This window comes from Nannobrachium achirus, assembly GCF_963921795.1.
Source record: "Nannobrachium achirus genome assembly, chromosome: 15".
NCBI lineage: Eukaryota > Metazoa > Chordata > Actinopteri > Myctophiformes > Myctophidae > Nannobrachium > Nannobrachium achirus.
In genome coordinates, this window is record NC_137822.1 from 5,275,576 (window position 1) to 5,299,616 (window position 24,041).

Consider the following 24,041-nt stretch of genomic DNA (forward strand, 5'->3'; position numbering starts at 1 on the left):
CACTTGATTAGCGTTTCTTTCTTTTTGTCAGTTAAGTTTATTCACTTTTTGTTTGTACAGTTTACTTTCTGGTACAGTTTTATCTCGGTCTGTGTCAATGACAAGAAGGCTTATAAGCGACAGCTATTGAGGTGAAATGTGATGTACAAATGCTACCGTATTTGTGGAACGATAAAAAGTTCAAACCTTGAAAAATATGTACTGCATCACGATAAGGCACAGTGCCAGGAGCCTGTTCTCAATTCTACCAACCAAGATAATGATGTTCAGGTGGCTATGATGATGTCGTTGCTGTTGCAGACAATTGGCCTCTAAATATCTGAAGGATCTTTTCTGGTTGATCACTGAGTGGAAACTATGCCATTCCTTTTTGTCGTTGATTCAGTTCATGCCACACAACACGCTGTTTTTATAATTATTTTGGTCACAGGCTATGCAGAAAAAACAACACTGTTTGCCTACCGTTGTAGTTCTGAGGCCCAGAAATTCAGAAGTTGATTGCTTTAAGGGTAGAGTGACACATGCACGATGACAGCCAATACTGTTCATGTTGGGGCATCAAACACGTAAAGTTCGACGAACTTGTGTGACAGGCCTGTGCCGCTAAACCTGCTGCACACTTTCGCTCGCGTAGAATTGAAGTGAACGGCACAGCGGGATTCGACTGTTTCACTCGAGCATGTGTGACTTACCTTAACGCAGTGGTTCTCAAAGTGGGGTCCATGAAAGTGTCGCAGGGGGGGTCCCCAGCTAAATTATTGATTGTTAGGAACCAAGTGGACTGGTCTGTAACGGGGTCAATTGCTGTTCCATTTGTACGTTATGGCCCTAGTGAATACCATAAAACGGGTTCCTTGGCTTAAATTGAAATGTAAAAAGTTTGAGAACCACTGCCCCAATGTTCCCAATGCGCTCATAAGCGAGTCCCTGAAGAGCTCTTGGTTGCTGGTTTGGAAACGTAAGCTGTATTTCTATTGTGGCTCTGAAGCTGGGGTAGAACAACACTGTAGAACCATACATGATGAAGGGGGGAGGGGGAGGGTCAGTCCTGAAATCCAATGATTTGGTGGTGTGCTTTAATTGCTTCTACTTTGATTGTAAATTTGTTTGGTTCCGGGATTTTAAGTTAGGTTATATAAAAGTTTGTGTTCCCCCCCCCCCCCCCCCCCCCCTCTTGAGCTTATCCGGTGGGAAGCTACATTTGGACAATACCTTTTAGGATCCTTTTTTTTGTTATGCTTTGTTTTTTAATCTTGTCATCTTGCACTCAACACATGTCTGCAACTTCATAGTTGTGGAGGCAAAGCCACCATTTTGTATTTTATTTCTGCAGAGTACAGGAATAATTGTTACAGTATACAACACGCACTCACCTTGGTGTGATCAAGAATATTATTTAAGAAAATAACCGTCAAAGAAAATTGGAATGTCTCTGGAAAAATAACCCAGCGTTCATGATAAAATCCCAAATTCTGTTTTGGCTTGTTTCGATATGTGGTGGGCAGTTAATGGTTTCTTGAAATGTCTCAGTTGCACTTGCTACAGTATGTGTCCATTATGAAATAAAACTTTCATAACGAAAAACTTGTGGGCCGCATAGTTAAAACAAAAAAATGCCATCTTGATACCTATGGCAGTGTTTCCCAAACAGTGGGTCAGGACCCATTTTGATGGTTTGCGAGTAAATATATATTTATTTGGGTTTCAATTTTATTCAAGTTTGAAACAAATTCAAAAATCTAAGAATTCCATACTTTTGAAATAAATAAATAGCAGCTATTTTCAGTAGTTTGGGTCACAGAGGTAGACAACAAATTTCTCTTATGGGTCTGAAGCTAAAAGGATTGGGAATCACTGGTCGATGCTTGACCACGCTGGAATGGACTGCAACGTGGCATTGCAGGGTGCACTGCACACCCCTGTGGAGGTGTGGTGTGAATTCATCAGCTGGTTGTGCTTCAGTGATGAGATTACCCAGGCAGTGGTGGAAAAAGTACTCACATTTTCTAAGTAAAGGTATCAATACTGCAAAGTAGAAATACTCAAGTAAAAAGTCCAGAATTCAAGGTTTAAAATTAGTGTACTGGTATCAAAATGTACTTAAATTACCAAAAGTAGAAAAGTAGTAAAGTTTTGAAATCTTGAAAATGGCAGATCTACAGGATCACAATGCGCTGAAATGTATTATAGAGCTGATGTGGTTACCATATGTTCTGTAATAATCAAAATATATAAATTAACAAGTACCTAAATTGCCAAATAATTGTAGTGGAGTAAAAGTACAATATTTGCCTCTGAGTTGTAGTGGAGTAGAAGTAAAAGTATCTCAAAAGTACAGTACTTGAGTAAATGCACTTATTTCCCCCACTGGGAAAGGGTCAGTCAGTGATGAGATTTTAGAGCTTTGAGATGGTGAACTGACATATTTTTCTTGGATTTGGGCTATGCCATGATGTGGAATGAGTGTGTATTTGTAAAAAAAAAAGTGATGGAAAATCCTTGATTTTATTTAAAGATGCAGTAAGTGATTTTCTATAAGTGTTAACATACTCTATAGTCTGACAGCAACCATTGCTTTACAGTGTTTGTTCAGTAATATGGGTGTCCTTATCTCTTCAGCTCTTTAGTAAACAGAACATGCATTTTCAGGACGGGAACTCGGAATAGCAATTTCACCTATGTGGAGAGAGAACTCGTAGGCCTACACAATATTAACAAGAGAAATTGGACACTGTGTGTGTGTGTGTGTGTGTGTGTGTGTGTGTGTGTGTGTGTGTGTGTGTGTGTGTGTGTGTGCGTGCGTGTGTGAAAGGGGGTCAGTACTCACTATAAAACTTGAAGTTAATAAATGGGCTAATTGGTTGACATTGGCAACCCACCTGAACATGTATTTTCTGTTATTGAACACACACTAGTATAGCAATGATTATTATCAGGAGCTTTACGTTTTTTTACAAAAAAAAAACTTTTGTGATGGGGGTTAGTGAGGTTTCATTCATGTTTGATTACCACCAATTATTTATTTATCATTCATCATTATTTTGTCCAGGACATTTCACAGGACTGAAGTGGCATTTTACAACTCATGCAGGCAATTTAGCAGACAGTAAGCAGTAAGCACAGTAAGCAAGGTAAACGCAGTTTCACAGAGACAGTGTAGTCAGTATAGGCTCATAACCTTACTTTCACATTGTGTGGTATTACTCTGCGGTGGAAGAAGTAGGCTACTGAGATTAAGTAAAAGTAGAACTCTGTTACAACAAGTTAAAGTATTGTATTCAAAATGCAAATGTACAAAAGGTATTGGCATCAAAATGGACTTACTAGTACCAAAGTAACAATCAGATAATTGGATTGTAATTAGTAATTACTTAGTAATGCATTAAAGTGTTAATCACTTTATTGTTGCAGCTGATAAAGGTGGGCTGGTTTTATGAGAGATTAACCCACATAATTCTGCTACAGTTAATGTATGTTTTATATTAATCTAAATCTGCAAAGTATCTAACTAAACCTGGAGCAAAAAGTACAACATTTGTGTGATGTAGTGGCATAGAAGCATAAAGTATGAAAAGTAGCCTACTCAAGTAAAGTCAATGTACAAAATACCTCAAAAATTGTCAGTTATCTTTTAGGGGCCCACACCCCAACCCAGAGTGGGATGTAAAGCATGTGTGGTATAAATATATTTAAATAAATAAACTAATGGCCCTAATGCTATTCTGTGTTGATTCACAGTATTCTCATTTTTAAACATACAAAAATAGAATATTGTGTAAAAAAAAAAGCAGAAGATGGCATCAAATCATCACTGACTGCGGAGACTTCACACTGGACTTCAAGCAAGGTTGAAATTTCTCTATCCTTGTTTAGAGTGGTCTCGTGTAATAATATTGTATATATTTTGAAAAAATATTGTTTTTATTTCATGAGCTGTATCTGTGCCATAAAAAAAACTAAATTAAAATTAAAAAAAGTTTTGAATATTTCACTGCATGTGCAATGAATCTACAATGTAGCCTATGAAAGTTTAATTCATTTATTTTTAGACAAAGCTGTTGATGAAGAACTAAAAATGGGAACGGAATGTATCGTAGCAAGTACTTCCGACTTTCTACCCGGACTGTAAACACCAACGTACAGGAAGAAAGCGCCCGAGCAGCGTGTGTTATTTTTCCAACATGGATGAGAGCAGCAGCAGTTCAGAGGGAAAATGGAACAGTTTACCTGTTAAACTCAATGACTGCATTTTACAAACACTCGAGGAACTGCAGTTTACACACACGACACCAGTCCAGGTAACGTTCTCCTTGTCTTGCAGAGTATAATGTTACTTTTCAACAGTATAAAGTGGTATAGCACTAGCTACTGGCTAGCAGTACTGTAGCACTGTGGTGGAAAAAAAGTACTTGCATGTTTAACATAACACATAAAAGTATCAATACTGCGCAATGAATGTAGAAACACTCTGTTACAAGTAAAAGTATTGGCTTCAATATGTACTTGAAGTACCAAAAGTGGAAAGTACTCATTATGCAGAATGTCCCATTAAAGTTTTCAAAATGTGTATAAACAACAAATAGCAGATCTACAAGCTCATAATGTGTCGCAAGCTTGTAGATGTAGATTGGCTATTTTCAAATGGCCGAAATGTGTGTTGGCCTATATATATATATATATAGGGCTGACGTTTTGTAATAATAATCAAAATCTACAAATAACCAGTAACTAAAACTTCAAATTATTACTAGTGGAGTAAAAGTACAATATTTGGATCCGAGATGTCGTGGAGTATAAGTAAAAGTACTGGAAATTGGAAAGGCTCGAGTAAAGTACACACACCTCAAAATTGTAATTAAGTACAGTATAGGTAAGCTAGCAGTACTCAACCCTGTTTCTAACTAGTCTGTTACTATGTTGTGTTTTCAGGCTGCGTGCATCCCTCTGTTCATGAGGAACAAAGATGTGGCTGCCGAGGCGGTAAGTGTGCACATAATACTATACTATATATAACTATTTACAACTTAACTAAGTCAGGGGTCTTCAACAGGAGGTCTGGGACCCCCAGGGCCAGGGGTTCCTCAGAAGTACTACAGGGTGGACCACCCAAATGTTTGTGTACATTAACCACTTGAACCCTAGAATTCCATTTCCGAGGGGAACATCAGCCGAAAATGGTTGGATCTACAAGCAGCGCAAGGCAATGTGAGCTTGTAGATCGGATATTTTTCTGCAAAGAGGTTTGGTCAGGTGTAGGGGGAAAAAAGAGCAGATCAAGTATCCGTTTTGAGGGCGTAAGCGGTTAGCTGTCTGAAAATACACATCAACATGAATTCAACACCGATGACAATGCTGTCAAAAAAGTCTATGAATTCTATGAAAAGGTTATCATCATCATCATCAACTCTTTATTGACAGACACTAGGTCCAATAAGAAGACAAACAAAAACACAACATTAAAAACATCACACCATAAAAAATAAATAAAAACAGAGCAATCAGAACACTAAAATAAGGTACTATACCAGTGTTTCCAGATGCAAGAGTGGTATTTCACATTACTGAACTGGAGTTTAGTCAGCAGCATGATAATCAAATTATTAGACACATTCAGACGACAGATAAACTTGAACGTCAAATTTCTCAAAAGAGCATGAAAAGTGCACACTCCTACTTCACAAAACAATTGACTGGCACTCGACCATCTTGGTTTTCTGAGTAGAATCCTCATACAATCATTGTAAGCAACCTGCAGCTTTTGGATGCTTGTCTGCTTATATTTTACCCACAAGGGGGCAGTATACAGAGGAGTGCAGTAGGCTCTGAACAAGTTATATATCTGCAACATAATTTTATACAATATGTACTAGCTGTACTACCTGCTTCATCTCTCTCAGCTAAGGGGTCCTTGGCCTGAAAAGCGTTGAAGACCCCTGAATTAAGTGCTTCGCAAACTTTTCAAGAACCCCCACAACTCTTTAAGAGTGCACAACTAGAACGGGTCCATGTGTACACTTTTCCGACCTGTTTACAGACCTGTAAAAGTGTATTCGAAAACCATTCAAACAAATGTTTAACCGATTTAGTGCCATTCCCGCGATATCTCGTGAAAAGTACTCGAGTATTAGTAGTGCCGATTACGAGATATCTCGTGAAAAGTAATACCGAGTACAATGGCCGAATGTCCGGAGACGAAATCCGTCGCTGATTCATCATCATCACGGCTCCACGAGCACAAAATAGTAATCCCATAACATTGAGGTGGACGGGGGATCTCATCTTTAATGTCCATTATCTCAAAACTACACTTTAGAAGCGAAGATGGAGGCAGATGCTCGCTTATATAACACATGTATAAAAGCTCCGATCCGGCCACCATTACACCACGTAAACAACGATCGGTTCCGGCGCAGGACGCGATGACGTCAGACCGGAAGTGTTTGCGCTGTGCACTTCTGGCCTTCAAAATAAGACAACGGGAGTGAATGGGCCGAGGGGGGGCACTCTGGATATTTTAATCCGTTAATTTCTGAGGCTTTTAATACTTGTTTAGATAGACACACAAATGTACATATAAAGCACAAAGCAGCTTCTTATAACTAAATAATTGTTTTTTTTTTTTAGGTAACTGGGAGTGGGAAGACACTTGCCTTTGTCATTCCTGTAATAGAAATCCTACTGAAGCGGGAAGAAAAACTGAAGAAATTGCAGGTATGAATGTTATTATTTCCCAGGCTGGTTTCCCTCTGAAAAAAACAACTCTTCATCCTGATTAAATCATCATCCCTTGCTAATACTATAAGTTTCTCATGTATGCATTAGGGATGTCACCGAATAATCGATTTACGAATATTTGTTCGATTAATCAATATTCGATTTTAATATTTCATAATCGAAAATCGAAAAAATATTATTATTATTATTTTTTTTAATACTATTTTTTGGCTTAGTTAGTTAGTTTCAACCAAAATATAGAATATAGGCTAACAATAGTATTAATGATAATAGTAAATGGCCATTGATTTATTATTCACACCAGCACCAACTGTAAACTGTGTAGACAGAGTGAAGGAGCACAGCAGAGTGGCAGCTGCCTGCTACACACTCCCCTCCCCCCCTGTCTCAGACACAGGTGTGATTGATTCAGGCTTGATTGTTTGGTACTTGGTGGCCATCATCAAAGAAAAGGGAAAACAGCGTCCTCCTCTGTATTGTAAAGCATCACAGAATCTGTTCTTGAGAGATTAGGTGAACAGTACACTGGCACACTAAAAAGAAAGATGAAGAGTAGTAGTTAGGCTACCAATTACCTGAAGAGCCATGTTGTACATATGTAAATGTGCATTGAAATCCAGTAAAAAAAAAAGAAAAACAGAAGAAAAAAAAGTTTTTTTTTTTTTTTTTTTAAATAAAAAATAAATAATAATAATTAATTATCGATTTTCGAATAATATTCGATTATTGCTATAGAATAATCGATTTTGATAAAGGTCCATTTTTGACATCCCTATGCATAACATGGCATTTTGGCAGGTCGGCGCATTGATCGTGACTCCTACGAGAGAGCTGGCCTTACAGATCAGTGAAGTAATGGAGAAATTCCTTCAAAAGTTTCCACACTTAAGGTAGGCAAATAGAAATAGGTTGATGATGGATTTTCACAATTGGACACGTCGCTGTTTGAAACTCAGGAAGTCATTTTCAAATTGACTTGTTTGTTTTTCAGTCAGATTTTGCTGATTGGTGGAAGTAATCCTATGGAGGATGTGGAAAAGTTCAAGGAACACGGGTAAACACAGTTTAATGATCTCCATATTATCTGTCTATTTTTTTTTTTCCAGTTTTCTTTTGTAATGCCTCGTTTTCATTTTTTTGTTTCATTTTTGTTAAGTCAGGTGTTTTCTTTGCCCAATCCTAGTTTTCATTATTGTAGTTGACTATAATAACGTTGCACTTGCATCTATACTGTTCAATTTAATTTTGTGTTGAGTCTCCATAACTAATATTATTGGCTTAGGAATGCGATAAAAATAAAATAATAATAATCCATGAATTCAAGGCTCCATGGGGTGAGTAATCGATAGGACAAAAAATAATTTTGGGGGTGAACTAACTCAAATGTTTTTTCAGTCCTAAGTTTTCATTTAATCATCATTAGATTTTAGTTGACAGTCTATAATAACGTTGCACCTGCTTCTATGCCGTTCAATTTCAGGGCCCACATTTTGATCGCAACTCCGGGCCGACTGGAGGACATGTTTAAGAGGAAGGCAGACGGCGTGGACCTGGCCAGCTCAGTCAAGAGTCTGGATGTGCTGGTTCTGGACGAGGCAGATCGACTACTAGACATGGGCTTCGAGGCCAGGTATAAGGGGCCGTTAAATGTTTCTTTGTTTGATTTGTGTCTGAATAACAAGGAGGAGCGTCCATCCTCCGTTTTTGAGTCAAGAAACGCATGTTTTTTTTTTTACCAAGAAACGCATGTTTTTTTTTTTTACCACTTTCACCCTATTTCATACTTTGTTGTACTGACGCTGTCACTCACGCGGTGACAAGTGTCATTTTGACTATTAAAATTGAAAAGAGTAAATTTTTTTTTTTTTTTGGCCAAATTTTTTTGGCCAAAGTGTCCCTATTCTGTCACGAACATTTGGCAAAAATAGGAGATCTACAAGTTTACAATGCATCAAATGTGCGATGCTTTGAGAGCTTGTAAGATCACCTATTTTCTTGCTATAGAGGGGGACAAATGGCCTAGCTTAGACCCCTGGGAGAAGTATGTAGGGTTTAAGTGGTTTTAAAAAGATAACTATTTTACATCAGTGGTTCTGGTTCTCAACCTTTTCAGGCCTTAACCCCCAAAATACTCATATATTTGAACTGGGGACCCCCCACCCACTCTGATGAGCACTAAGAATTGAGGCATTGCATTTTGTATAACACAGTTCTACAGTTCATTGCTCACAATGCCTCGCGTTAGTTCTACAGTTCATTGCTCACAATGCCTCGCGTTGCGAGGCGTTGTGAGCATGTAGATTGTCTATTTTCACAATTTCTGCCTCTAATATTCGACAATTTGGCCAATGTTTCTTTTGTTACTTTAGAGGTATTAAAAAGTCCTTAAATTGTCACTTTATAAAAATGTGCAGATACCCTCTATACCAGGGGTCTTCAACAGGGGGTCCGCGACCCCTAGGGGGTCCGCGGAGGTACTGCAGGGGGTCTGCGAAATTATTGCAAAAAAAAAAAAAAAAAAAAAAATTCAAAAAATGTTTTTTTTTCTTTTCTTTTTTTTGCCATTTTCCACATTTATGTTAAAAAATAAATCATGATTCCATCCATTTTGAATAGCTTGAATACATGATTACTATGCAATTGACATATTGTTGATATTATTGACATTTGTTCTCAGTTAATAAGTAGTATGTTTAGAAATGGTTGTGGTACGGCCCACCCTGCTCGCTGTAACTTGTACATGTTTAAAATAAAAAATATGTTGTAGCCCCGACCCCCCCACCCTACGAGGTGGTAGGGGGTCCCTGCTCCATCTCCCCATCAGTTTGGGGGTCCCCGGCCTGAAAACGTTGAAGACCCCTGCTCTATACACTTACTGTTGTGTGAGAAAACAATCTTGCATCATCTGGGGACCCCCGAAATTAATTTGCAGACCCCCCTGGGGGTCCCGGCCCACAAGTTGAGAACCGCCGTTTTACATCATGGTGGAATCTAATGGAGTTCCTTTGGTGCGTCCAGTCTGAACACCATCCTAGGCTACCTGCCGAAGCAGAGGCGCACCGGCCTGTTCTCAGCCACACAGACCCAGGAGCTGGAGAAGCTGGTCAGAGCTGGCCTCAGGAACCCTGTCCGCATCACTGTCAAGGAGAAGGGCGTGGCCGCCACCAGCACGCAGAAGACCCCCGCAAGACTGTCCAACTATTACCTGGTGAGTAGAAACGCCTCTGTTTTTACAAGCTCACACCGCTTTGTGAGCTTGTAGATCCGCTATTTGGGGCTTTAGAACGCTTTTAGAAGTATCATGTATACCGAATTGAAATAAGAAAAACTTGCTCTGAACTTGCTCTAAAAATAATCAGTTTTACTTAATTAGCAGCGACGTTTCGGTTAACGACCTTCAGATTGAAGGAATCACAAATATTTGAATACTTTTTGAAATACATATTCTTTGTTTACTACAGCATAGCCAGGGTTTCCTGTGGATAAAAAGCGCAAGGCTGAAAGTTTTGATCTGGGGCAGAATGAATGAGTGTGTCGCAGACAGATTAGTTGTGTTTCACTTAACTCTGTTGTTTATTTGTGTTACTATGTTATTATATGATACAAAAAGGATTTGTTAATTGGTCTTTATTTAAAATTAAAACATGGTCTTCTTATTCCAGATGTGTCGGACCGAGGACAAGTTCAATACCCTGGTCTCGTTTCTCAGGCAGCGCAAGCAGGAGAAACACCTGGTCTTCTTTAGGTAGGTGAACAGAATGTATCAGCACCAATAAGTACCCACATTTATACTTGAGAAGTAAGGTTATTGTTTTCTTAGACAAACTGACACACAACAATTCATACTATTTTCACTAAAAGGTTCATAATCATGATATTGGATTTGAAGTCATATCGGCCACCGATAATAGGTAATCTAAACCACATGTTTTTTTAAGTATTGTCGTATTGTTGCACATGACTTAACCAGCTTCTTACACTCAGCACGTGTGCATGTGTGGAGTATTTTGGCCGTGTCCTGGAAGCCCTCATCAAGAACGTCGACATCCGCTGCATCCATGGCAAGATGAAAAACAAGCGGAACAAAATCTTTGCAGAATTCCGGCCCCTGAAAAGGTGAGTGAACTGGGCACGAATGAAAATATGATATACTTTATTGAATAACCTTCCCTGGCATCTCTATTTTGGGCATGGTCAAAAAGAAGGAAAAAAAGGTGAAAATATACATCTACAAGCTCACGTGTCGCGATGCGTTGTGAGGTTGTAGGTCAGCTATTTTTTGCTGTTTTTAACCCATTTAGGCCTAGAATTATTGAATGCTTTAACAGTGAAAAATAGCAGATATACAAGCTCACGGTGCCGCGCTGCGAGCTTGTAGATCTGCTATTTTTGAAAAAGTCGTGAAAATGTGTGCAAATCTTTGAATATATGTATTTTGAAAGCGAACGTTTGTAACTCAAATTTTGCTTCTAGGTGGTCCCTGGAACTAAATATTTTGAGATTGTGTTGAAGTGAAAAGGACCTTTTCTTTGACGATGGCTAGCCAGATTGCTGACATAGAAACATAGGTTTTTCCAAAAATCTTAGAAGGATTCAAAAGCCACTTATAGAATCGGGTCAAAATTCAAATTTTCACGATTTTTCAAAACTTTCAAAAAAGTTTTTCAATAGTTAAAGCATAAACTAATGATACACAATAATGTGTAACCCGTTCTGAACAAAGGGCTTTAGTGGTTGATTGTATTTGAATAACTAGTATCATTTGCCTTTGTATTGTGTTCCAGTGGGATCCTAGTGTGTACTGATGTCATGGCCAGAGGTGTCGATATCCCAGAGGTCCACTGGGTGGTGCAATATGACCCTCCGAGTAGTGCAAGGTGGGCACAATTGACAATCTGATCTGTCTTTCTTTCCTAGACTCCCAATGGTGAAATGAGACAGTCTAATGCTTTGTATATGTTGTCCAAAGCAATTGCAGATCTACAAGCTCACAACGCATTGCATTTGCGACAAGTTGTGAGCTTGAAGATCTGCAATTCTTGGCACGTGACACCACGGTTATGAGATGGCCAGTTGCATAATGATGTTTATGAATCAGAGCTGTGTTAACTCATTCTGTGCCAATGACGTCTCTTGACGTTTTTTTTAAAAGCGTTCTGTGCCAATGACGTCTTTGACGTCTTTTGTGTTTTTTGTATAGAAATTTTTTTTTGGAGCTGTGTGGAACACAAGCTCCCTATACGTGGCCGTGTGTGTAGGTATGTGGGTATGTGGGTGGGTGGGTCTGTGGGTCTGTATGTAGCCTGTATGTAGTAACCCTGGGTGACCAGAGAGGTGCTGTTGAGTCTAGCCTGCCCTGAGCATCAACTGCAATACACACACACACACACACACACACACACACACACACACACACACACACACACAGCTCCACTTCGAACAGAGGTTCGATTTTTTTTTTTTTTTTCATTTTTTTTTTAAAGATGTCAAAATGACCTGAGATCAGAGAGATGGTTTTCTCTGTTTGTGTGTTGGCTCCCTCGTTTAGCTGATTGAGAAAATGTGTGTTCATTCTAGTGGATGGACACTTTTTTTCATTCAAACAGCTCTATCTCTGGAACCATTTGTCTGATTGACAAAATTCTTTTTGCCACTGAATCACAACAACTGTGTCTGTTTCTGTGGGGAAAACAATTATAAAAAAAAACATTTTTTTTCATTGCATAGCAAAGAAAAACATACAAAATCAGGGCACAGCTACCTTGGAGCCATTTGGACATTTGGCACAGAATGAGTGTTAATGAGTGGTTGTGTCTGTGTCTCAGTGCCTTCGTACACAGGTGTGGACGAACAGCACGGATTGGTAATCAAGGCAATGCACTCGTCTTCCTGCTGCCAATGGAGGAATCCTACGTCAACTTCCTGTCCATCAACCAGAAAGTGAGTGTTTTGTTTTGTTTACGCAAACTGTTACGAAATCTGAATTCTGGTCATTCAGTTTTTTTTTTTTTTTTTCCCCTCTATTGTCAAAATCCATGGAACTAGAACATTCTGGGATTGCAGTTTATCTCTTTAAAGTTGCATGTGTGTAATAGACTAGCCCTAAAATAAACAACTGTCATAATAAGTTCACTTGGCACTATTTTCTTCTTTTTTTCCCCCCTACACTATTTTATTTAAAGGTAGGGTAAGTGATAGTTCTTGGTTTAAACAAATCATATTTTTGTTGGGCTCTGTATTCTGATAGTAATCACTGCTTTAGAGTGTTTGTTCAGTAACAGGGATCTCACCAGTTCTTTAGTATTAACAGAAAATACATTTTCAGACAGGGTTGCCAAAAGAATACCTATTTTTCAGCTTAACCTTTTATATTTGTGTCTGCTCATTTCTTTGTGTCATCACTTCCAATTGTACGTGTTTATTCTGTATCCTGCCGTGAGTTCTCTCTCCTGATGGGATAACTTTGGTATCCTGACCTGAAATCTGTTTATCAAAGAGCTGGAGAGACAGGGAGACTCCTGTTACTGAACAAACATTCATACTATTAGCAATGATTACTATCAGAATATATAGCATTTAACACTTATTGTAACAAAAACAAATATCACTTTATACTTAAACCCTATGTATTTCACGGTATGTCAAATAAAGAAAATAGCACATCTACAATGAAGCTTCTTAGATCTGCTATTTTTGCCCAACGATGTGCTATTTCTGTAGAACCGTTGCCTATTATGCCCAGAACAGGGACGACATTAGGGTTTGTGAGGTTAAAGTACTTTGACCGTTACTTAACCATTTAGTCCTAGAATTATTGAATGCTTAAGCTATAGAAAAATAGCAGATATACAAGCTCACAGCGAGCTTGTAGATCTGCTATTTTAGAAAAATCATGAAATTCAAATTGACCCGATTCTATAAGTGTCTTTTGAATCCTTCTAAGACTTTTTGAAAAACCCATGTTTCTATGTCAGCAATCTGGCCGACCATCGTCAAAGAAAAGGTCCTTTTCACTTAACTGGAGCTCAGTTAGTCTGTTCTTGAGAGACTACTATGTCAGTGGTTTTCATGTGAAAGACCCCCAAAATGATATTTATTTGGCCACGGACCCCCATCTCAAAATATTTAGTTCTAGGGACCACCCAGAAGCAAAATTTGAGTTACAAACGTTCGCACACATTTTCACGATTCTTTTCAAAAATAGCAGATCTACAAGCTCGCAGCGCGGCACTCGGTGCCGCGCTGCGAGCTTGTATATCTGCTATTTTTCACTGGTTAAAGCATTCAATAATTCTAGGCCTCAGCTGAAGGACTAAAACAACGTGTTCTTCCTGGTCCTCTCTGCAGTGTCCACTTCAAAAGATGCGTCAGATAAAAGATGTGGTGGATGTCCTGCCCAAAGTCAAGGCCCTGGCGCTGGCAGACCGTGCCATGTTCGACAGGGGCATGAGGGCCTTTGTCTCCTACGTCCAGGGCTACGCCAAGCACGAATGTAGTCTCATCTTCAGAGTCAAAGGTAAGAACACTCAGCAGAGCTCTGAAGTAATGTGTACGGTACAATAGATGTCCTTGGTTTATCACGTCTTAAACCCTATATCTTATATGTCTTCAATGTTTTCAGGCCAAGGACCCCTTAGTTGAGAGAGAGAGATGAAGCAGGAAGGGACCCCCCACAACCTTTTCATAGATTCCATATAGTTTCATTGTTTGACAATGTATTTTGGATTCATGTCAATTTGTGTTATCAGATATGTAACCACTTGAACCGTCAATACTTTATAAACTTGACCTTTCACTATGTACTTAATCTGCTCTTTTTCCCATCTACAAAAAACCTCATCAACAAGCTCTTGTGAGCTTGTAGATCTGCTATTTTTGGCTTTTTTCATATCGCGTCATATAAGAACTGTGTTCCAAACATAAACAAATGATCTCAGCGGTTTGACTCATATGGATATGAAGAATCAACTGATGGTGAGAAAACGCTAATGTTACTGTCGCCGAATTAGTTACATTTTCGCCAGAGATGGACTGTATGAAATATTAGTGACTGACTATCATAAACCATACAGAGCCACGGTAACATGTCATTAGGTCGAAGTCGAACACCCTTTGGATCGACCACCAAAACCTAACCTTTACCCTAACCTCAGTAAAACTATGCCTAAACCTAACCCTAACCTCAGATTATCTAACCTGCCGACGCTGTTCGACCCAACAGGAGTTCGACCAATGGGGCAGTCCCCCAGAGCCACCTCCCGACAATATCGCAGAGACCGTTTGTTTATTTTTGGACCACAATGCTTATACCAGAGGATTTTAAGATGACTCAATGTTATTCTCCATAGAGAAATTACTTCCGCGAACCGGGGGGATGAGCGAGTGACACCATGACTTCTTACTCTATTATAACATGCCCAGAATGCGAGGCTTCATGTTGTTAAAACTCAGAACTCAAAACATATCTTTGTGGCACATTTCATTGGTTAGATCTGGACTGGCCTGGCCTGGCCCGTGGCTTTGCCCTCCTCCGCATGCCTAGGATGCCCGAGCTGAGGGGGAAAACCTTTCCCGAGTTCGAGGAGACTGCAATCGACACGAACACCATCCGCTACCGGGACAAGGCCCGCGAGAAACAGAGGCGGAAATTGCTGGTCGAGTTAGCACTACGCAAAGAGAAGGAGGGCAACGATCCACCTCGAAAGAAGTTTCAACAGACTAAATCCTGGTCCAAGCAGAAGAACAGGAAGGACCGTCGCCAGAAGAGGAAGGCTGCCAAGGGAAACACTGACGAGGTACTTGTATAAAGCCAAGTGACGATCTCATATAGGTCTACAACTAGTAAGACGCCTCAGGGCGACATGCGACCTAGCCTTATATCTGGCCAGTGATGTATATAGGACCAGTTAACCATATATGGAGATCCCTGGTACCCATATATGGAGATCCATGTACTGAATATGAAGATATGCTGTGAGAGCCCAAACATGATTACTCAGTTATTCATTATGTGAAAGTCCTATGATGTCTATGACATCTGACATCATACTTTGTTATGCCCATACATGGAGATCCCTGTCAGTAGAACCAGCCGTCAGTGTGGTATTTGGCCTCCATATATGGGTATTCCAATATGAAGTCCTGTTTGATATGGGCTTAATATTGATGACATCACATCAGGGAATTCCATATATGGGCATAAAAGGGATTCTGTTAGTGTGACATCACAGTGAAGCCAGAGTGATGTCAGAGCGGCAAAACCCATTCTGTTAAGAGTGGTTCCCCTGACATCAGTGATGTCAGAGCGACAAACCATAGACCGTAAAAAAGTGTACACGTTCGGACGGACGTCTGTCTACGGACAAGCTGTGACGGTTCTGATAGTAAACTGCGACCTATGGTCGCAATTATCTTTTCTTTTTATGTACAGGTATATATTTTGTATTAACCATTATTGTATACTTAATTGCATAACATTGCAAAAAAAAATATCCACTATTTTGGAACATCTTTTGAAACTTTTTCATCTGACATGCCCAAAATAGGGATCCATTATCAATCAATTATTTAATTTATTTTACTAAATTATCAATTATTTTTTCATAATCGATTAAATCAAATAGTTGGATCAAACGGCTGCACCTCTAATGAGAATGTTTGCTGGGTACAGGGCTCCGACGTGGACGAGGAGGACATGCAGGAGCTGCTGAAGGACACCTGGCTGCTGAAGAGGCTGAAGAAGAGACAGATCACTGAGGAGGACTTTGAGGAGCAGTTCACAACAAGCAGCAAAAAGACCAAACGGGAAACACAAGAACCACAGGAAACACAAGAAGAACCACAAGCTAAAGTGAACAGCCCAGAAGAACCTGTGCAATGACTAAGACAGTCTATTCCAGTGTTCCTCAAACTTTGAAATGTCAAGGTCTCCCCCTAACTCTGACAGTGTACAAATGGAACCAAATGAACCCGTAAGGGTTCATTTGGTTCCATTTGTACACTGTCAGGGTTACAGACTTGTAAGGGTCAATTTAGACCCCCTAAACTTTAAAGGAACCCACAGAGTACCTGAAATCCACTTTGAGAACCACTGGTCATTTCCACCCAGTTGCATTGACTTTGGAAGTCAAATCTGGATAGGGAAATCTCTTGCCAATACGAACAGCATCTAAAGGTGACAACCTTGCTGCACCACCATGCCTTGTTAATGCAACACTTGTAATATTCAAGGTCAGCTTGTGTCATGCAAGGAACACACTGGTGGTGATCTCTCATTTATCTCTCATCTATCATTCCCAGAGATTAACCTTCCAAGCAGGGCCAGGTAATTATACCTTAAGTAGCATATCGTATCTGGGCGGAAAACGTGTCTAAAATGTATTTTTTAGAAACATACTTTTCAGGAAATCTTTGTGGGATAAAAAGCATGTGTTCCAGTGGATCCAATATAAATTTAGTTATCTTGGTAATACTTTTCATTGGTTAAGTATTTATAAAACCCTAAGACACACTTAAGTTTGAACCCGGGGAATTTCACAATTAAAGAATAAAATACCAATCAGCTTTTTAGCTACTTTTGTGGTCAACAAAGTATAACGGCCAAACTACAGCAGTCTTTTCAAACGTACGTAGGACTTGCATACGATACGCACACATCTCTCTGGTGTGTGCCGGCCGTTAAATAGGGTATTCATTTATGAAAAATAGTCAACCTAAGGACGAAAAATATGGAGGTACAAGTTGGTGAGGATGTAATAAAATGCACAAACATAAAAAGGTTTTCCAATTTCCAGTATGTTTTATTTGAAAGTTCTGGGACAGTTATAAATATAGTTTAATGAGTTCATCACTAACAGCGGATGGGGTGAGGACCCCCAGGTCGGTGAAGAGGAGGGTGATGAGTGAAGGTGGTGTGTAGTCAATCATAGGATGCTCTTCTGACAGGTTCGGTACCGTCTTCAGTGTGTCTGCCTTGTACTGTTGGGGGGAGGGGGGGGGGGGGACAAACAAACATGTAACGATGGAATATAATGTAAATATAATTACCTACAACCTTCCCAACCTGCGGACTGTGGTGATATTGCAAGTGGTCGCTTAAATACTAATCATAGGCGATTCTAGCCTCTTCTAGCAGGGGGTGCAAGACTGGGTTCCTCATACGCGCGTGCGAACATTTTCGGATTTTGTATGGTTTATCCTGTTGTTTTAACAGGTTTCTAAGGTTTATTTTTTACCTAATTGTAACACGATATAAACTGTGCTTTTCTAGACACCATGAGCATATGTCTATATGATTTATTTACTTATTTTTGCTACAACTTGTGTGTAAAATACACTTAGAGATGCTTTAGGAGCAGTTCACCACCAAATTCACCACCAGAGCTAAATAACAGACACTTTTTTGCTCCATGGAAATGTGTTGCTTGTGGTAGCTTGCAATGACTTTGAGGTTGTTCACCCCCATGGCGGCCGAAGACACCCCTTAAAATCGCCTGTGTCTGAACAATTGTTTTTAGTGTTCTTTTTCATTGTGATAAGAGAACGATAAAGTATACTATGTTAGTTCCACTGATCCAATGCAGAACATAATCCAATAATTATAAAAACAAACACGCTCTGAACGTGCACACGGGCAAACTTTCTGACCACTCAACGTGTTAAGATTGTCAGCCGATCCAGAAAGGTTTGGGATCCGCTGACTTTGGGTATGACTAGTGCGTGACTATGGCATACCTTGAATTTATCTGGAACGTCCTGCTGGTTGAGTGGATAAAGCCGCACAAACTTAAAACTTTCCGCCACTACATAGAAAGGCTTGTTGTGAGCTTTGGAACAAAGTGCCATCTGATAGGTACCAATCTGCATGGGCAAAGAGAGAGACACATTTATGTTCAGCTTTTCACATGTTGCTGTAAAGAGAAGCAGAATTGGTTAACTCATCAGATGTTTGCTGGTTCACTGTCAGGCAGAAACCAGCTATCTCCATTTTCAAATTACTTCTGACTAAATCTTAACTCCATTGGATGCACAAACTGTCAGTCAAACTACCTAAGTACAACTTGTGGAGTTAGGTGGTTTGTCCCACATTGATTAGAATGACGAAATCAGACGGAAAAAGTTAGACACGTTCATGTACCTGACCATGTATAACTTCGGCATACCGACTTTGATGAGGCAGTATTGTGTTGTTCTAAAAACATGTGTTTTCCTCATCTTTTGGACATGGCTGGTTTCTTCCCGACAGCAGAGATATAGGGCTGTCACAATTATTACATAATCGTCTAATCGCAATTATTTGACATAATCGCAAATATTTTGTCATAATCGTCATAATCGTGAATGTTGAAAATTGTTCATTCATTAACAATCATTTTCAGAAATAGTGGAAATAGCAGATCTACAAGCTCACAAGCTTGTAGATCGGCTATTTCCACTATCAATGTTATTTTTTTAAGTAGAAAGTTGTATGACAGTCATTTCTTTGTATATTTAGGTTATATGTCATATCTGCCATGTGCAACTTCAAAGCCTACAAGCCAAACAGAAATGTAATTGTCAACGACAAAAACACAATTAAATCGTTAACCGCAATTATTTGAGTGACAATTAATCGTCATGTAAAATGTCATATCGTGACAGCCCTATGCACAAACTGTCAGTCAAACTACCTAAGTACAACTTGTGGAGTTAGGTGGTTTGTCCCCCATTGATTAGAATGACGAAATCAGACGGAAAAAGTTACGTTCATGTACCTGACCATGTATAACTTCAGCATACATATTGTGTTGTTCTAAAAACATGTTTTTTCTCATCTTTTGGACATGGCTGGTTTCTTCCTGACAGCAGAGATATACCATTTCCAATAACCAACCTTGTTAATGATGCCTCCACTCTCCACAACTCCCTCTGCACCAACAATAACAAGGTCTACCTTCTCAAGGACATATCTGTTGAAATGAATGGACACATTTAATCATTCAACTTTTTTTCAACCCTCTTTTTTTACATAGATAATTGTCGTAAACTGAATATTTACCCCACAGCTGCGTCCAGAACTACTGTCACGGGAACGTTCAGTTTCCTGACAGCTTCTGCCATTTGTCGCCTAAAAAAGAAAATTCAGACTCAACTAATATTCTTGTTACCATTGAACAGCAACAATGAGTGTGTAGCATGGATTTGGACACAATTTAATAAAACAATATTTTACCAAATACCTTTGTATACCTAAATTCTGTAAATAGCAGATCGACAAGCTTTTGCTATTTTTGAAAGAAAAACTATATTTAAACCATACCACAAAATCCCAGACAATCTCTAATCGCATATCAAGAACTCTATATTTCCCATCTCTAATAGCTAGTGCAGAGGTTCTCAAACGTTTGTTTTTGTTTCAGGGCACCCCTGGCCCTGACTGTAAATAGCTTTTTCATCCACGGCACCCCTGTACCTTACATAAATGTAAGGTACAGGGGTATGTAAATCTTTCTCCATAAAATACAGTATGTCTCAAGGAAAACTTGAAAGAGAATATCAGTTTCCATTAGGACAGATTGAAAATAACTTTCATATTTGGCGTTTAACCACTTAAACCCCAGCATCCCTTTTCTGTGGGGAACAGTCACCAAAAATAGCCTAACTACAAGTGATGCTTTCGGTGTACTGTAAGGTACAGTAGGCTGAAAAAGATCGCAACAAGCACAGCGCAACTCAGGTCCGTTTTACAAAGTATAAGTGGTTAAGTACAAAGTGATATTGATAAATTTCAAATATTATCACAGTATTTCTGAGGCACCCCCTGGACAGCACCCACTTTGAGAAACCCTGGGCTAGTGGCACAATTCACACACACCCTGCTGCGTCAGGCTGGGACTCGGTGACGTAGACCGAGAAGCGTTTCTTCTCCGCCACGGCTTTCTCCAGCACCCTGAGGACAACTCTGGAGTAGGAGTGAGTCAGGATCTTCTGTGGAAGGAAATTATGGAAGAGAACTGCAGGTCAGGAGCATTATTTGGAAAGAGGAATTGAGACCTACTGTATATCGCTGCTTTCGGGAGACACCTTGTATGTCCAAAACAGTTATTTGTATTAGTTTTAAATAGTAAAAATGGATGATCTACAAGCTTGTACATTAGCTATTTTCACTATGTTTGTGCGACACTCTTGAATGGTGAAGTAGGGCATCAATTTACGAAAAAACAAAATGGCAATCTGGGAACCCATCGTCAAAGAAGAAAGGGCGACACCTATCGGTCTGTAGCGTTCTCTGAGGCTGTCTTATGGAGATACAAGGATTTGGCACACAGACAGTATATTGTTTTCAATCAATCTATCATGAAGACTGGCACCACTCACCGCTCCGTCTTTGATGAAGGTGTGACAGAGCTTGGCCACTTTGGTTCGGGACAGTGAGATCTTTTGTAGAAACAGCTCTCCTCTTTCCTCCATCACTTTCTTACAGCGTGACAGATCCTGAGACAGACCACATGAAGTAGATAATATATACATATGAAGGCCTGTAGCTTGGGATAATCATTATATCAATATTATCCATATCCTGATATGGGACTAATAGATGATATCTGGGATTTATTGTTGTTTTTGTCATTTTGGATTCTTCTTTGTATAATGGATTTTTCTGTCAAGCACTTTGTGACTCTGTTCTTAAAAAGTGCTATACAAATGAAGTGTATTATTATTTAATTTGGATGTCGTAATATTGTGATAATACATCTGTGTTGTCTTTTTGCTGGTTTTAGTCACTTAAACCCCTTTTTTTAATCCAATACCAAACCAAACTGATTAAGTCCTATGAGCTTAAAACGTTCAAAAATGTTTGAAAATAGCTACAAGCTCGCAAAATACAACTCACAAAGCGTCACATTGTGAGCTTTAACTATTGTCACAGTGACAGTAGGGTTAATTGTCATAATATCGATAGAGGTATTTAGTAAAAAAAAATATTACCCTAATTGTTGAAAAGTGATATGTTCTAAGTTTCAATTGATTCATTGAAACCTTTATTTCACAGAAATCCATTGAGAACAGGGTCTCTTTTTCAATGGCGCGCTGTGTAAAAAAGGAACATTTACAGTACACAAATTTGACAGACATGACAGACAAACAAACAAGGTAAACATACATATTACTTACAACAAGCAGGTGCATAGGCCTTCTTCCAATATAAGCTTTATGAAAATTGCAAAAGAAACCAGCACATCTAACTTTAGTTCATGTATAGTTCTATAGATTGCAGGAATAATGTGTGGTTGGCAAACCTGGACTTGTCTCATGAGTCATGACACACCATTTCGGAACAACAGTTCTATGCCATTGTTTGGGAACCACTGTTCCATTGCCACTGCCTCGGTTCTTATGTAACAGTATGAATGCCACTTAACCTGGTGCTCCAATGAGGTGAGACTTATAAAACGCAGGAACAGTTCTCCTCCGGAGGACACGGCCACAGACGAGTCCACTCCTGTCAGGCAGTCTGTGGCCCACGTCAGGCTCTCCCTCAGTCCCAGGATGGTCTCTCCTGGAAGAAACAACACCACCATTGAAACTACTCTGGTCATCACATTGGTCTTTTAGTTTGGACGGTGCCAAGTGCCAACCCTCGACATATACCACTCTGATTCAGACATGCCAATAAGCTGCCTATGCCCGATGCATAACTATATCATCAGTTTGTCACTGCTACGTGGAAGCAATCAGTGGCATAAAAACATCCCATGACACAGGGGTTGACACTAACGGTTGCCCGACTGCCCGTGGCAGGTAAATAAAACGCTCAGGCGGGCCGAGTTTGCTTTCAGTTTGCCCCACAGGTAAATACTGTAGCTACGAGTTTCAGTGGGGAAGTGACTGTCTATATTTCTCTATAAACACAACACAAGATGTCTGTGGAATGTAAAGATAAGTCATATATTGTATAGCTGTTGAGTATATTTGGGGCTGTCCATATCATACAACCCCAGAATTTGCAAGTAAAAAAAAAAAGTGTTAAAATGGACTGTAATTCATATGCCTCTTAGTGTCAACCCCTGCATGAATACTGAACTGGTGGTATACAGTGGATCAAGCTGCTCAAACTCAAACCTTTGTCTCTCTTGAGGAATTCCAGCAGGGTGCGGATTGCAGCTACTGCGGACGCCATGTCTGGGTCTTTCTTCATCTGGTTCCTGAAATACTCCACCAGTTCTGGATGCATGGGGTGAGATTGAGGGACCCGTTATCTTACATCCAAAGAAGCCATGGTGGATTGGATTTGAAATAATTTAAATGTGTTGGAACTTGGGAGCAAGACAACCTACCTTCTTCATTCATCTTGAAGGCAGAAACACAACCTCAAAGGTTGACTCTTTTGATCTAAACGTTAAATCGCACCCCAGTGACTTGCATCAGCAAAAGATGATCCTTTAAATTGACAGTTGTTTTTGCACACGTGAGTTTGCTTTGATCGGGGAAACCCAGTCTTTCTAAGCAAAACAAACGTTCTAAAAACGAACTAAGAGGTCAGTCTCCCTTCAATTCAACTTCATATCATATTTAAAGTAGCGATTAAGAGCCAGTGTATAACGATATTCTGATAACATTTATCACTAAACTTCAGCTGCTGTTTCTCCCTTTAGCGATGGCTGCGATGTGTGTCGCGGATTGATGACGCGTCTCGCCGAACCAAAGAACGCCGTAAAATAGTAGATCTACAAGCTCACAACGCGTCACCTCGCGACGCGGTGTGAGCTTGTAGATCTGCTATTTTCGTTTGTTTGTTTGTTGTCTTGACCTGATGCTCAACCCTGTGTGTACTGGTGTATCTATTCTGCATCTAGCATGAGGCAAGACCCCCAAATTCAGAGTGAACATTTTGAACTCAAGTCTTTGCTTCTGAGGTCCAAGGAACAAAGTATTTTGAGATGGGGGTCCGCCATAGGGGTCCGCGGCCAAATACATATATTTTTGGGGGTCCTTCCTTGACATGACAAAGTGTGAATGCCGCTGATATAGGCCAATTCTACAAATGTCTTCTAAATCCTTATAGTTTTATGAAAAACTTATGTTGCAGACTTCCAGTGGTTCTCAAGACTTTTACTGTCTAGTTTGAACAAAAGCATCACATTTTGTAATGTTAGACAATGGGGATTTTTCATGGTGGTTCTGGTTTGTATATTCTATACACTTGACTTGAAACACTACGATATAGCCTATTATTTATAACCTTGGCTTTAGATGTGTTGACTTCAATTGTGATAAAAGTGGTGTAGTTTAAATAAAACTATAGGCCTAAATCAATTGACTGATGG

At 39.6% G+C, this 24,041-nt stretch overlaps 2 protein-coding genes across 2 annotated transcripts; one reads left to right on the forward strand and one right to left on the reverse strand.

Moving 5' to 3' along the window:
* Positions 1-4,169: 4,169 nt before the first annotated feature.
* On the forward strand, positions 4,170-16,663 carry ddx55 (DEAD (Asp-Glu-Ala-Asp) box polypeptide 55). Its single transcript, XM_080742725.1, has 14 exons — positions 4,170-4,298; positions 4,930-4,980; positions 6,625-6,711; positions 7,534-7,625; positions 7,727-7,789; positions 8,216-8,365; positions 9,754-9,943; positions 10,398-10,480; positions 10,720-10,851; positions 11,520-11,612; positions 12,561-12,675; positions 14,083-14,251; positions 15,226-15,530; positions 16,406-16,663. Exons 1-14 carry the CDS (start codon positions 4,182-4,184, stop codon positions 16,613-16,615), a joined length of 1,857 nt encoding a protein of 618 aa, XP_080598851.1. The 5' UTR covers positions 4,170-4,181; the 3' UTR covers positions 16,616-16,663.
* A 107-nt stretch (positions 16,664-16,770) lies between these two features.
* eif2b1 (eukaryotic translation initiation factor 2B, subunit 1 alpha) lies at positions 16,771-23,365 on the reverse strand. The gene is made up of 9 exons (XM_080743279.1): positions 23,052-23,365; positions 22,837-22,938; positions 22,137-22,273; positions 21,091-21,207; positions 20,588-20,700; positions 19,772-19,840; positions 19,607-19,682; positions 18,469-18,594; positions 16,771-17,712 (listed from the first exon to the last, which is right to left on the reverse strand). Exons 1-9 carry the CDS (start codon positions 23,062-23,064, stop codon positions 17,557-17,559), a joined length of 909 nt encoding a protein of 302 aa, XP_080599405.1. The 5' UTR covers positions 23,065-23,365; the 3' UTR covers positions 16,771-17,556.
* Between the last annotated feature and the right edge of the window lie 676 nt (positions 23,366-24,041).